This window comes from Leopardus geoffroyi, chromosome D2 (assembly GCF_018350155.1).
Source record: "Leopardus geoffroyi isolate Oge1 chromosome D2, O.geoffroyi_Oge1_pat1.0, whole genome shotgun sequence".
Lineage (NCBI taxonomy): Eukaryota > Metazoa > Chordata > Mammalia > Carnivora > Felidae > Leopardus > Leopardus geoffroyi.
This window is the reverse complement of record NC_059334.1, coordinates 25,493,851-25,507,555: the sequence shown is the minus strand read 5'-3', so window position 1 is coordinate 25,507,555 and position 13,705 is coordinate 25,493,851. Positions and strand designations below refer to the sequence as shown.

The 13,705-nt window shown below is 37.1% G+C and overlaps 1 protein-coding gene across 4 annotated transcripts in view; it reads left to right on the top strand.

Moving 5' to 3' along the window:
- The first annotated feature begins 3,632 nt into the window (after positions 1 to 3,632).
- The window catches only part of JMJD1C (jumonji domain containing 1C), a 258,892-nt gene continuing 248,819 nt past the window's right edge, over positions 3,633 to 13,705 (top strand). The window contains exon 1 of one of the 4 annotated variants that reach the window (XM_045437549.1): positions 3,633 to 5,090. In XM_045437549.1, the coding sequence (XP_045293505.1) occupies positions 4,917 to 5,090 (174 nt within the window). In that variant the 5' untranslated portion in view covers positions 3,633 to 4,916. The remainder of the gene's footprint in view (positions 5,091 to 13,705) is intronic. The other 3 variants (XM_045437552.1, XM_045437550.1, XM_045437548.1) reach the window with 3 other exon arrangements.

Here is a 13,705-nt window from a genome sequence, read left to right as displayed (position 1 = left end):
GCATTTATGAGAGGGATGATGAACAAACAGTTCTCTGGGACACCCTGGGAAAACCTTGCTGAATGCTCAGTGGCAGCTGTCTAGTTCCCTGTTGCTTGTAGTTCCTCATTCAGCAGATTAGGAAAATTCCAATGTTATGTGTATTCTAAGTTAAATTTTTATCATTAAAAATCAGATTTCAAGGTTCATTTTTAATAGAAAATGTTGAGAAGTGGCTAGGTCCCTGTGCAGCCAGAATATAAATTGGAAACTGGGTAAGAAATGTGCAGAGCATACAGTTAAAAGACTGAGGGGAGATTGCTCTTTTCCTCTTTCCTTCCTTTACTTCTGCCTTCCTTTCTTCTTTCTCTGTCCTCCTCAGTCCACATGGGATCAAGAGGACAGTGAGGAAATTATGTTTGTATGTAGGCTTCATCAAAGACATTATTTGAGATTGTTCTCTTTAGAATACTAAGAATAGACTGGTGTTTTGGATATGTACTCATAGGATCATTTTTGGGTTTGCATCAAATTGGTAGTTTGGTAACGAAATGAATGTTTTTCTTGTCAACTGTAACTCTTTCTTTGTACGTGTTCTTTAGGAATTATCCCCAGAAACAACCTTGCTTTTCTGGGAAGCTCAAGTTTTATGAAGGCTTTACATTGTACCTCTATAATGAAATGAAATAATGTGTATAAGCCATTATTTTAAAGGCAATGAATAACTGTAGAAAGAACGTAAACTCATATTTATGACTCTTGATATAGAGATTTGAAGTTCTGCTTAACTTGGTTGGATTTAGAAAAAGGTACATTTTGATATATTCATTACTTGATTTAATAGCATTTACTGAGTATCTATTCTGCACAAAGTTTAGTTGATACTGGGGGTATAGTTAGGAAAAAGATACATTGTGCTTGCCCTTATTGGAGCTTATACCCTATCAAGAGACTCAGATATAAAGCAATCAATTATACAATTAATGGTATAAGTGCAGTTGTGGTAAAGTACTAAGACAAATAGGGAATGTTTTGAAAATCCATAGTTGGGGGGGGCGCGGGGATTCGACCTAGTCTGGGAATCAGAGATGGCTTTCTTTAGGAAGTGACATTTGAGTTATATTTTCATTAACATAAATATGGTCAAGGAATTCAGTTTAAGTGCTTAGGGAAATACTTAAATGGAAATTATTTAAGGTTTAATAATAACCACAGTAACATAAATTTATTTCCATTCTGTTCTTGGTCTTCCACTTTTGTAATTCAGTTGTAATTCTTGGATTCCTTCATTTTATTTTTTTATTCTTATTTTTTATTTTTAGATTTATTTATTTATTTATTCATTTATTAATTATGTAGAAGAAGTACTTTATTAAACACATTACCCTGGCTTCCTTCATCGTAATAATTGACTTTCACAGTTCGTAGATGGGCTTGTGTATAAAGTCAGCGACCCCATAATTCAATCCAGTCTTTACATTTGACAATTAATAAAAGCCTCTAAGTTATAATAGATTTGAAAATTATTTGTTAAAATACACTAAACTTATCTTGTATGCCATTCTATTGATGCTTCCTTAAATAAACAAACTGAAGCATTTCTATTGTCTGTTTTTCCACATACACTATGAGCTTCTCAAGGACACAGGACCTATCTCCAAAACTTGCACGGTGTGAGACACATAACACGTGCTAAGTAAGTAAATAATTTATGAATAACTTGTGTTAATAGGAGGTAGCAATTTGTTGACTGACCTTCATGTTTCTTTTAAGTGACAATTTAGCATAATGCAGGGTGCTTTGGAATCGTAAGGCCTAGTTTTGTAAGCATCCTTACGTGTATGCTTAGATGAGTAACTAAACTTCTCTAAACCTCATTTCCTTCATCTTTAAAATAAAGTAAGATTATAGATGTAAAGTACTTAGCATAATGTCTGACACATAGTGTGTTCCATAAATAGTAAATATTATTATAAGATTCATGCACTCAATTTTTTCTGTGTTTTTTCTGTTGTCACTTATAGTGACACAGAATACTGGTATTTAGGAGAGCAGATAATTGGCCTTTTCTATAATTGCACCAAATCAAAAAGTGAAAAATGTATAGCTGGTAGGCTATTTGCTTACTGAAACTAAGCTTCATGAACTACTAATTATTGATAATTAAGTGGGTAATCATGACCCTTATCATTGCAATGAATATATTTCCTTCCTTTATAAGTTAGCTTTTAAAAAAAAAATAGTTTTTATGAATAAATTTTTATGGTTTTTTTAAAAAACAAAATAATCTTGGGGCACCTGGGTGGTTCAGGTGGTTAAGCATCTGACTCTTGATTTCAACTCAGGTCATGATATCCCGTTTTGTGAGTTCGAGCCCCACTGTGCTGACAGCAGGGAGTCTGCTTGAGATTCTCTCTCCTTTCTCTCTGCCCCCTCCCGTTTGCATGCTCTCTCTCTCTCTCTTTCTCTCTCTCTTTCTCTGAAAATGAATAAATAAACTTTAAAACAAAAACAAAAAAAGACCAAAGTAATTTTGCAATGTATCTTTTATATAAAAATATTTGATGTATGAGGTTTGCTTGAATTGAGGGGGGTGGGTTTATTTAATGTAAACATTACATGGGGGGATGGAAAAAGTAGAAGATCAAATTTGTATTTTTAATTTTTGAGCTTTTCTAAGTAAACCTAGTCATTTTAAACACTTCTGTGTCACTCTTTACCTATATAGTGAGAGGTACTATAACTTTAAGTAAAACTGACTAATGCATTTTTGTGAGGATCTTTATAAAAAAGTAAAGTATGTAAAGTAACAAAATTCTGAGGTTTCAAATCTGACTTTAAAATTTATTTTAATTCCATATTACTTACAGTTACGAGTTGCTTGCAAAACCGTATCAACACTCCCTGAAACAAAGCAAAAAATGCCAGCAAGCAAACAAAAAATCTTTTAAGGCCTTTTTATTCTACGTTAAAAAATATATACACTTCAGTCTTCTCAAAAAGCAGAATATCCACAAATTCGTGATCTTTTTTCTTATAAACCATAAACACTGGCCAGAGTCAGGGACTTCATAGAATACTATTTGGAATGTAGTACTGGGAATATAAGACATTTGATTGAAAAGGTTATGAAACATAGGGCCTTCTGCACTTGAAATCCTTTGATTGATTTGGTGGATTTACATGTTTTTCAGAGTACTTAAAAGGATAGCACTCAATATGTAATGAGGGTTCTTAGGAGTCCATTTAGAAATTTGCCTATAAAAATGAAATCAGGTGGCAGTTTTATGTAAGGCAACCTGACAATCAGTACTCCAACTACATAATTTAGTGAGTGGGATTTATGTAATAAGAATGTTATTTTCATCTCTTAAGTGACTATTTATATTTTCTCACTTGCTCCTAGAAAGTGAGATTGGGAAGCAAGCAATTTCCATTGGAACAGTTGTGTGGTGCCCAAGATGCCAAAGCAGATCATTGATAATTTGGTATCTGAATGTGATCTTAACTCTTTTTTCCTGCCATGTTAGGTAATTTTCACCAGATTATTTTACAGGCTCCTTAATTCAAGTTGAGATTTTAGAAATCTTAGTCTGTAGTTCTCAAGATGTATGTCTGAAATCGAACTGCTCACTGACATGTATAAGATACGTTTGATTTAGAAGAACTCGAGGATTGGATCAAAGAAGGAGTAATTATTCCAAGTTTGAGATCTTTGTGTGTATAGGTTACAAAGTCTTGTGATTGGACGGGAAGTAAACATAATATATTTTCCTGAATTGTGATTGGCTAAAAACCTTTTCTTTCCACAGTATTTTCTAATAACTGAATCCGGAGCCTTTCCCAGTTTTTATTGTATGACTAGTGAGTTTGAGGTATGTGCTGGTACTGAAAGGACTCAAATTGGCACAGAGACTGTAAATATTAGGGGCAGTGACAGAAGCCCTCCACGGGGCGTTTGGCATTCTTACAACAAAGCTGTATCGAGGTGTAAATCTCTGAATAGTTCAAACATGTAATTAGTGTCGTTGCAGACGGGAAGGATGAAAGGATGACAGTGTTTTCTTAATTTTTTGTTTAGAATTGTGGACTGTTCTGCAGTGACTGTTTTCAGTGGAAAGTGTTGCTCTGCTTTGCCGCTGTCACTACCGGACTGCTGTTTCGGGCGAAATTCGGGCTAACTCAGGCAGCAGGCGGCATGTGTTCCGAAAAACAGCGCTCTGGAGATGCGGCATTTAACCTGGGGTTTATTTTGTGACCCAGAGTGGAACCGGCACGCCTCACTTTTGGGTCACCTACCCCCTCCATTCTGCGGGAGCGGCTATTAGAGAGGTGAACCTCAAACGTTCTTCCTAGTGCCACGGCAGGGGAGCATTCTTTCTACCTCCGCTCTCTTTACTTCTTAGACTGGCTCGTCCCGCGGCCTCCGCGCGGCAGAGTCGTGGGGCACTACTTTCCGAGTGGGGTTGTTCCTCCGACCCTCTCCCGCGGCTCCCTGCCCGCGCCGGCGGAAGGAGACTCGGCGCTCGCAGCCTGCGAGTGGAGGGGGAGGTGGAGTAGTGCTGTCCACGACGAGGTGGCGGCAGTGACCGGGGCTGCCTGACGGCGACTGGTGTGGGGATTTCTGTCAGTTTGTGTGTGTGTGTGTGCGCGCGCGCGCGTGTATGCGCGTGTGTGTGCGCGCGTGCGCGCGCGACTACAGTCAGAGGCTGCGAGTCGGGCGTCGGGAGTCCAGGGGAGTGTTGAGGACTGCCACAGACCGAGGTCGCTGTGCCCTTCTGGGCAGAGCGTCCGGTGCGCCCCCGAATCGACGCTCGCTTGCTCGCGGGGCTGCCGCCGTCCCCCAGTCCTCTCTCCTCCTCAGCATGGGCGGCCAGTAGGAGCGGGGTTTCACCGATTACCTCGCAGTGGAGGAGGCAGCAGCCGCTTCGGCAGTGATGGCTATGGCGGTGGAGACGCGGCTGGAACTGGTGGGGAAGCGGTTTTTGTGCGTGGCGGTCGGCGAAGAGGCTCGGCCAGAGCACGGGGAGAGTGGACGCTGTTGGCGGGGCTGGCGAGCAGGGGTCATCCGAGCTGTGTCACACAGGGACAGCCGAAACCCGGACCTGGCGGTAAGAGAGCGAGTGTCCCTCAGCCTCCTGGCCCACGCCTGCACCACTGGTCCTTGGCGGCAGCAGCACCTTGTGGGGTTACCTCTGGTACCTTGCGCCTCCCAGCAGGCTGGCGGTCACGCCCCTCTTTGGAGCAGTCAGCCGCTTAGCCGTCATCCCCTGCCGGGGTCTCTCTTCGCAAGTGGCTCCCCCTTGGGAGTGGTGTGTTGTCCAGTGTCCGGAGCGGGAGACCCGGGCTCCTGCCCATGCCCCGCCGGGTCCCTTGGCTGCTGTCTGGGAGGGGGGCGGGGGGGTCATGGCCCGCGGTGGCCGCCGGGGAGACCTTACCGAAGGCCGGGCTGTGAGCCGGAGCCGCTGGGGCAGGTGGGGGTGGCGGACAGAACACAAGACCACTCATGGCGGTAGGGGGCCATCTTCACCAGCATCTCTTTCCTTGCAAAAGTCTTAGTAGTGCAGGGGTTGGAGACTTAAAACTTAGGCAGTAAGGTTGCTGAAGGGGAGGGAGAAAAGGAAAAAGATCTTTGGTTTTTCCGGCAGTCCTGGGATTGTGTATGTTTTCGAGGCAAACGCTGTGTAGTGGCGACGTCTTGATACAACCTCTTTATACAGATGCTTGGATTTCTAACTGGAAACGATGAAAATGAAAATTTTTGATTTGACGGGTTATAGAAATTAACCCACCCCTTGTTTTCATTTGTTTTTTTTTTTTTTTTTTTTCCCATAGTGTTGTGGTTTTTTAGAAAGTGAATAGTGCTTTAAAAGACATCCTGGGTTTTATACGATTTTAAATAAAGCAAGGAATATTATAAATTAATATGCTACTCCCTGCCGAACCTGAAGTGTCCTTTGCTTTGCTTTCTTTCTTTTCCTTTCAAATGATCCTGCCAATATTTTCTTTCAGTAGTGTAGGAATGTACACCGTTTCAAGACGGGATATGCTGTGTTAGTGTTCCAAGCACGTTTTCACTTGGGGACAGGTTGGAGGTAAGGGGCGGAGTAGAGGCTAGGCATTGACTGACTAGTCTTTGCGGGGTTGATTTACGACTGCATAATCCATGAAATTTATTGGTAGTGTCCTGCGGTATTTAATTTTTTATTGATAACCTCAAACGGTAATATTTTTCCATTTGTATATCTTCGAATTTACATTTCCAAATTCACTTTAATATCTCTCTACACATGTGCATACCTATTTTAATATTTACATTGGTCTGTGTTTTTGTAAACCACTGTTTAATGACTGTAGTCAATGGTTCGGTTTTATAGGGCATGTATTAATGTTGACTTGATTTTACAAAATAGGTTTGTTTCGCCAATAGGTGTTTCTAATAGGAAATAAGCAGGATAATGGTAGTTTTGAAGATTTTGGTTATTCTCATTGGAAAGAAGAAAAAGGATCTTTAAAATTTCTGATCTTAGTGATTCTACAGATTGTGTCTATTCAGTAACTTTTTTGTGTGTAAAAGGCAGATGCTAAGTTTATTTTTCCTCCTCTTAACTGTGATATGATTTGGTTTTTATGTGGAAGCTAGTTGGATTATGGTTTAGCATTTTAAAATTATTTCACAGCAAACCTGGAGTAATATTTTGTTTTCCACAGTATTTTGTTTAAGTAGATGCATGAAAATTAGGAAATATAGTTTTAAATTATGAATATCATTCATGACAGTCAAGTCGTCAAAGTTAAATATACTAAAAACCTTCTTATATGGAAATTTAAATGATACAAAGAATGGATTTACAAATAATCACGTTTGTAAAAGGCCAGGTATTAAGCTGGGTATTTAAAAATGAGAAATAGAGGCACCTGGGTGGCTCAGCTGGTTAAGCATCAGGCTCTTGGTTTCAGCTCAGATCATGACCCCATAGTTCATGAGTTTGAGCCCTACATTGGGCTCTGTGCTGACAGCACAGAGCCTGCTTGGGATTCTCTCTCTCCCTCTCTCTGCCCCTCCCCTGCTCATGCTGTCTCTGTCTCTCTCAAAATAAATAAAGAAACTTAAAAAAGTAAAAAAAATATGTATGAATGATGGGGATCAATTACCTATTACTATTTATTAATTTTGAGTGTCTCTTTTTTGTTGTTTTTGGATATTTTTTTTGTTTTGTGACATTGTGTACCTTGGTGGTTATTTCTGCAATATCCATTATCTATTGTGTGGTTTGGCTGAACTATGGGCCATGGTATTCCTTAGATAATCAGGCAGTTAAACTCCTCTGGCTACACTGATGGTTGCAGGCCTTAACTAATTAGGTCCAATCAGAATGAAATCAAGTATAGTGGTGTGTGGGTATGACGCTGAAATTGCTACAGCCATTTCCCTGCTTTAAGGTCAACCAGTTTGAGGGCAAAACTGATAAACAGATCAAATTGTTTTCTAAAGCCCAAACAAATACTACTGTTGGATTTTTCACGTATGGGATTTTTCATTTTGGGAGAGTACATTTTATTTTGTCTCTTTCTGTTGTTTTTTTCTGTGGAACTAAAAGCATTTTAACTGATTGATATACATGGTAATATTCTATTCCATTTTTTTGGAAAGCACATATAAGAAGTATTTTCATGACATTCCTGCTTTGTTTGCTATTTGATATTGAGACATTCAGACTTTTGTCATACTTCAGTGATGATTTTCTGAAATGATGATACATTCTGCTTTGTGTCTTCATGTCTTCAAAGCTTTGAAAAATTGGTTTAAATGTATGTAAGCTACACAGATATCTAGGTTCCTAAATAATGAAAAATAAGAAATAACATTTGAATATTTATGTCAGGAAGTATGCTATAAACCCCTTGTAGTTACAAAGAAATTTCAGGAAAGAGGTATTATTAATATTTCAGAAATTAACAAGAAATTAACCTTTATTTTTTTAGGCTATATACCATAAATGTTGTATGTTTCTTGTTGGCCAGATAAATACCTATAGGAACACTATTCTTTATCCACAGTTCTGAAATTCAAATACTGTAGTTTTGTACCAACAAAATTTTTGTAATGATTCATCAGGAAAACCTGACCAAATGAACTTTTTAAAAAGTAAAACCTAATATGAACTGAATATTCTTATTTTGTAAGAGAAATGTTAATGTGCTTAATTTTAGGATGCTTTTCTAAACTCCACAGGTTTATGTACAACATAGATACTTTTACATGTAATGTACATATGACATATGGACGGCAGTGTGTCACTATTTAGCTATCACTGTATATGCCCTAGTTAACTTTATAAAATTTTGAATTCTAAAATCCATCTAGTTGGAAGAGTTTGGGATAAAGGATTGTTATTTAAAAATTAATATTGATGTTTTTTAATGGTGATTTAGTGATAACAAACATTACTAGTTTCATTTGTTTCAATTTGACAGTGATTCTATTTCTGCCTGATGTTCAGGTAAACAGTTGTTTTCAATGTAGATTTTTTTTTTTTTTTAGTTTATTTATTTATGCTCAGAAAGAGAGAGAGAGAGAGAGCAGGGGAGGGGCAGAGAGAGAGAATCCCAAGCAGGATCTGTACGATCAGAGCAGAGCCCAGTGCAGGGCTTGAACCCACAAACTGTGAGATCATGACCTGAGCCAAAATCAAGAGCTGGATGCTAACAGACTGAGCCACACAGGTGTCTCTTCAGTGTAGATTTTTAACAAACTTACATTTTATTTGAGAAAAAATTCTTAATCTGCTAAATCTTTAAGAATTACATAATTTGCCCTTTAAGATGCTTACTAAAATATTAAAAAGTTTCAAAATGTTGAAACATTCTTTGAAATTATTTAATTGGATGGAATCTTTTCATGTAGAAAATTTTATATTCTAGCTATTTTATAAAAGTATTCTAGTAAACCATTGATGAAAATCTTTATTTTATAATGTAGAACCTATTGATTTAATAATGGAATAAGTGATTAATTAGTAGAAAACAGCTTGTTATCCTTTCACTGTTGGACACAGGGCTTAAAATTCTGAGATATAACAGTCTAGTCCCCATTTCTCAACCATTTGGGACTGGGAGTCATATAGGAATTCATTTATTGAAATTGAGCAGGGTAGATAAATGCTTAAACCTTTTAATAAAATATGAATACAGTAGAATCTGACTTTCGGGATTGATTGGTGGCAGACCCCTTTAGAATTAATAAAAGTTTTGGATTACATATTTCTTAATACATTACAAATTTCGGGTACAGTATTTCATCTGTATTTGTTCAAAACAGCCCAACAAAATAGGTCTTAATAGAACATCTTTTGAAATTAGTTTGAAGAGATAGGAATTGCTTGTAAGTATGTATAAATAAATCCATGTAACTGAACATGTAGAAGATCTTAGGTTTCATTGAAATATTTCTCAGAAGTACTGGATTTATAGTTTATACGTTTCACTTGATTTACAGTTTGGTTGTCAGTTTTCTCATTTATCTAGTGAGTGAATGAAATTAGTCTAGGGGCTCCTGGGTGGCTCAGTCAGTTGAGCATCTGACTTCAGCTCAGGTCATGATCTCACAGTCTGTGGGTTCAAGCCCCTCATCGGGCTCTGTGCTGACAGCTGGGAGCCTGGAGCCTGCTTCTGATTCTGGGTCTCCCTCTCTGTCTCTGCCCCTCCCCTGCTCATGCTCCATCTCTCTCTCTCTCTCTCAAAAATAAATAAAAAACATTAAAAAAAATTTGTCTAGATTCAGAGTTTTTTCTATTCTGTAATTCCAGAATTATGATATTAATAGTTTTTACCTGGAATGTCCTGGAATAAAATGTTTATTAAGCAGAAATAAATTTCAGATTCCTCCCCAAAGCACTTAATTCTGAGTCAATGGAAGTTTTCATTATGATACACTTTTTGTGTTACATTACATGGACCGCAAATCTTCTGTTATAAGATAATGTGATTTTGTGTTAAAATAATGTGATTTCTGTTGAGGATTTTTTAAAGTTTATTTTGAGAGAGAGAGAGAGAATGCGCACATGCAAGCAGTGGAGGGAGTGGGGCAGAGGGTGGGGGGTGGGGTGGGATGCAGAATTCCAAATAGTCTCTGTGCTGTTGTGGGGCTTGAACTGTTGGGGGCTTGATCTCACAAACTGAGATCATGACCTGAGCCAAAATCAAGAGTCAGATGCTTAAGTGATTGACCCACCCAAGCGACCCTAGTATTTCTTTTGGATGGTCAAGATGAGTTCATAAGATTTGAATTTTTATGATTGTAGAAATTGCAGTAGAATAAATATCCCAAGGTTACAATAATAATTGTATAATTATTCAATAATTAATTCAATAATATTTTCAATAATATTGAAATAATAATATTTTCTCATACACTTGGAACGTTTTATCAGCTTATATTTGATTTTTTGATGAAAATAGTCTATAGTTCAAATTGATTAAAAGGAGTGAAAAATTACTTCTTTAAATGATTAGTAATTCACAAACTTTCAAAGTAAAAACAACAACAAAACACAGACCTCTTCTATTGCTATGATAAATGTTCTTCCTGGGGTGCCTGGCTGGCTCTGTCGAAGGTGCATGTGAGTCTTGATTTTGGGTTGTGGGTTTGAGCCCCTCTTTGGGTGTAGAGATTACTTAAAAATAAAATCTTAATAAGATCTCCCTGAACCTTTGCTCTTTTTTACTTTTTATAGCCCCATTATTCAAGTCCTTTTGGGACTTCCTCCTTTTTTGACTAGTTTCTTCCATCTTCTTAATTTAGTAGTAGAGATTCAGTTCTTTGATTACTGTTTTCTTCTGTCTTGTTTTGTTTGTTAACTCGTGTTCTCTTTAGAGAACTTATTGCTACGTCTTTGCATCATGACTCACAGGTCTGCCTGCAGCTTAAGCATTGGAGTTCAATTTGAATCCACCATTTCTGCCTTCTTCTTTGATGTCTTTACATGAATGTCCCACCTTTGAGTATGATATAATGTCTGGTGTTCATTATCTTCATGTGGAACGAGTGCCCCTTTTGAGACTTACCTTAAAGTAGTCTCATACTGGCTTTAAAACTGTCATTTACTTTCACCTTTCCACTTAGAATGTAGGTATGAGTTCTGCAAATTTCTTCCTTCAAATTGCAATCTGTTCTCCCTACTTGTTCCCTCTGTTTTTTCAATCTGTACTGCCAAAGGCTACAACTTCCACTGCCTTATGCATATAGTAAGTGATCTTTTCACTTTCAAGTTTCTTCCTTCTCCAGTCTGTTCTACTCACTGTGGACAAATTATCAGACTGAGTTTCCCATTAGCTCACTTAAGTAGTTTTTCTTTTGCTCTTCCAATAAAGTCCAAACTCCATTACCCTAGTGTTTATACCTCCTCAGTCTTGTCCCCTATCTTTTGAAATTTAAAATTCTCTAATCCCTTATGCAAACTGTTGTGGTATTTAGTAAAAGTCTTTTGTTGCAATTAAAAAATTTAATAACCAACTATTTATGAAATAATAAAATGTATTTCATGTTTACTTTCAAATTTCATTTGCTGGTAAAGATTCTCATGTCAAACTGATAGGCATATTCTTTTTTTTTTTTTTAATTTTTTTTTTTCAACATTTATTTATTTTTGGGACAGAGAGAGACAGAGCATGAACGGGGGAGGGGCAGAGAGAGAGGGAGACACAGAATCGGAAACAGGCTCCAGGCTCTGAGCCATCAGCCCAGAGCCTGACGCGGGGCTCGAACTCACGGACCGCGAGATCGTGACCTGGCTGAAGTCGGACGCTTAACCGACTGCGCCACCCAGGCGCCCCGCATATTCTTTTTTTTTATTAAAATTGGTATTACTTTGGTATTGCATGAACTGAATCAAATGAGAAAATAGACTCCTAATCAAATTATACATAAAGTGTTACTAGTTATTCCATTTGTTTTTGAAAGAATCCAATTTGTTACACAGTATTCATGAATTTGGAAGTACTACTTTTCTTTGATTTTAAGATATACATTTTCCACATTTTAATGTTTTTGAAATTAAGGCACAGTTTGTAGTTCATGTCAAAAGTGACTTATCACTCGTCAGGAATATCAAATGAGATTCTGGTGACTCAGTCGGTTGACCGTCTGACTCTTGATTTCAGCTCAGGTCATGATCCCAGGGTTGTGGAGCCGAACCCTACCTTGGGCTCCATGCTAAGCATGGAGCCTGCTTAAGATTCTCTCTCTTTCTCCCTTTGCCCCTCTCCTCTCCCCCCTCCCCCCCCCTTTCTCTCTCTTTAAAAGAAAAACAAAAAAGAATATTAAGTGATGATATACTGGTAGTAGTCTAACTGCAAAGTGTGTGAACTTGTTGTAGAACTTTTCAGTCTTAGTATCCCTTTAAACTCTTAAAAATTATTAAGAATCCCATAGAGCTTTGGTTTTTGTGGGTTATATATGTTGACATTTACTGTATTAAAAATTAAATTCAGAAGTTAGGACATAGAAATAGATATTCCATTACCTATCAGAACAGTGCTATTATGCTACATGTAGCCTGGAAAAAAATTGCTTGTACACTGATGAGAGAATAAAAGTGGAAAAGGCAAATAATGTCTAAGTATTATTATGAAAAGTTTTAATTTTACTAACCCCTTGAATGGGTTTAATTATAACCCTTGAAAACTTGTAATGAAGATGCCTGTTCATCTAACTTGTTTCCTTAGTTAGAATTATTTACATTGGTATAATGGCAGGTGCTTAAAAGTTTTAGTTGAATTTGGCTTCTTCATCATCATTTCAGATGTCTTCTAGTATTTGCTATGTTGCTATATTGCTGTGAACATTATGTATTTTAAATGTAGAAGATTTCCTGTCACATGCCAGAGAATATAAAAACAGTAGAACATGCAGTAGAAACTCACTATTCCTAGAATAGATTTTAGAATTTTTCAAAGCTAGAAGAGGTCTGTGTGACTAATTCATGTGTTGTGAAAGACTGTCACTTATGAGCTGAAACATCTGATCCATCTGTCAAAATTATGAGTTTAAGTATGATTCAGAAAACATCTTTAGGCTCAGAGGAATGTCAGAGAAAGAAGTAGTATGGCAATGTGTGGATAAAGTTATGCATTGCCATTTAATGTAAAATGAATTTATATATATTGAATATAGAATTTATTTCCTCTCTAAATTGTCATTGCTTAGATTGAATCTTTACATCAAGGCAATGTAAGTACTTGGTAAGATATTTAATTTCGAGACAATTTGAGGTTGATAAAGTGTTCCAATATGTTATATGGCACCACTATTAATTTAGTCTGTCTTTCTTTTTCAGAGTCACATTGATGAAAATATGTAGATCATATTTTAAAATGTTTCCCTTTTTCCCTTAAATGTGTAATTGCCTTAACTTTCAAAATCTCTTATCATATATTACTACAAAAGTGAATGTTTTAAGGGAAAACATTTTACATTGTTCATATGAATAAAGGAATAAATAATGAATATGAATATAGACTATGTGTGTCCCATCTTTCCATAATGGTTTTGAAATCTAGAAACACACATACATTTTTATGGAAATAAGGATTAATTCCCCTTGAAATATAAAGTTAAAGCTGCAAAAAAGGAAAAAGGTATAAATTTGCTTATAAAGAGGGCTAACATAATATTGCATAAAGTTTGCTTCTGAATTTCTTAGCTTTCAGAGCCAAAATGAGAATT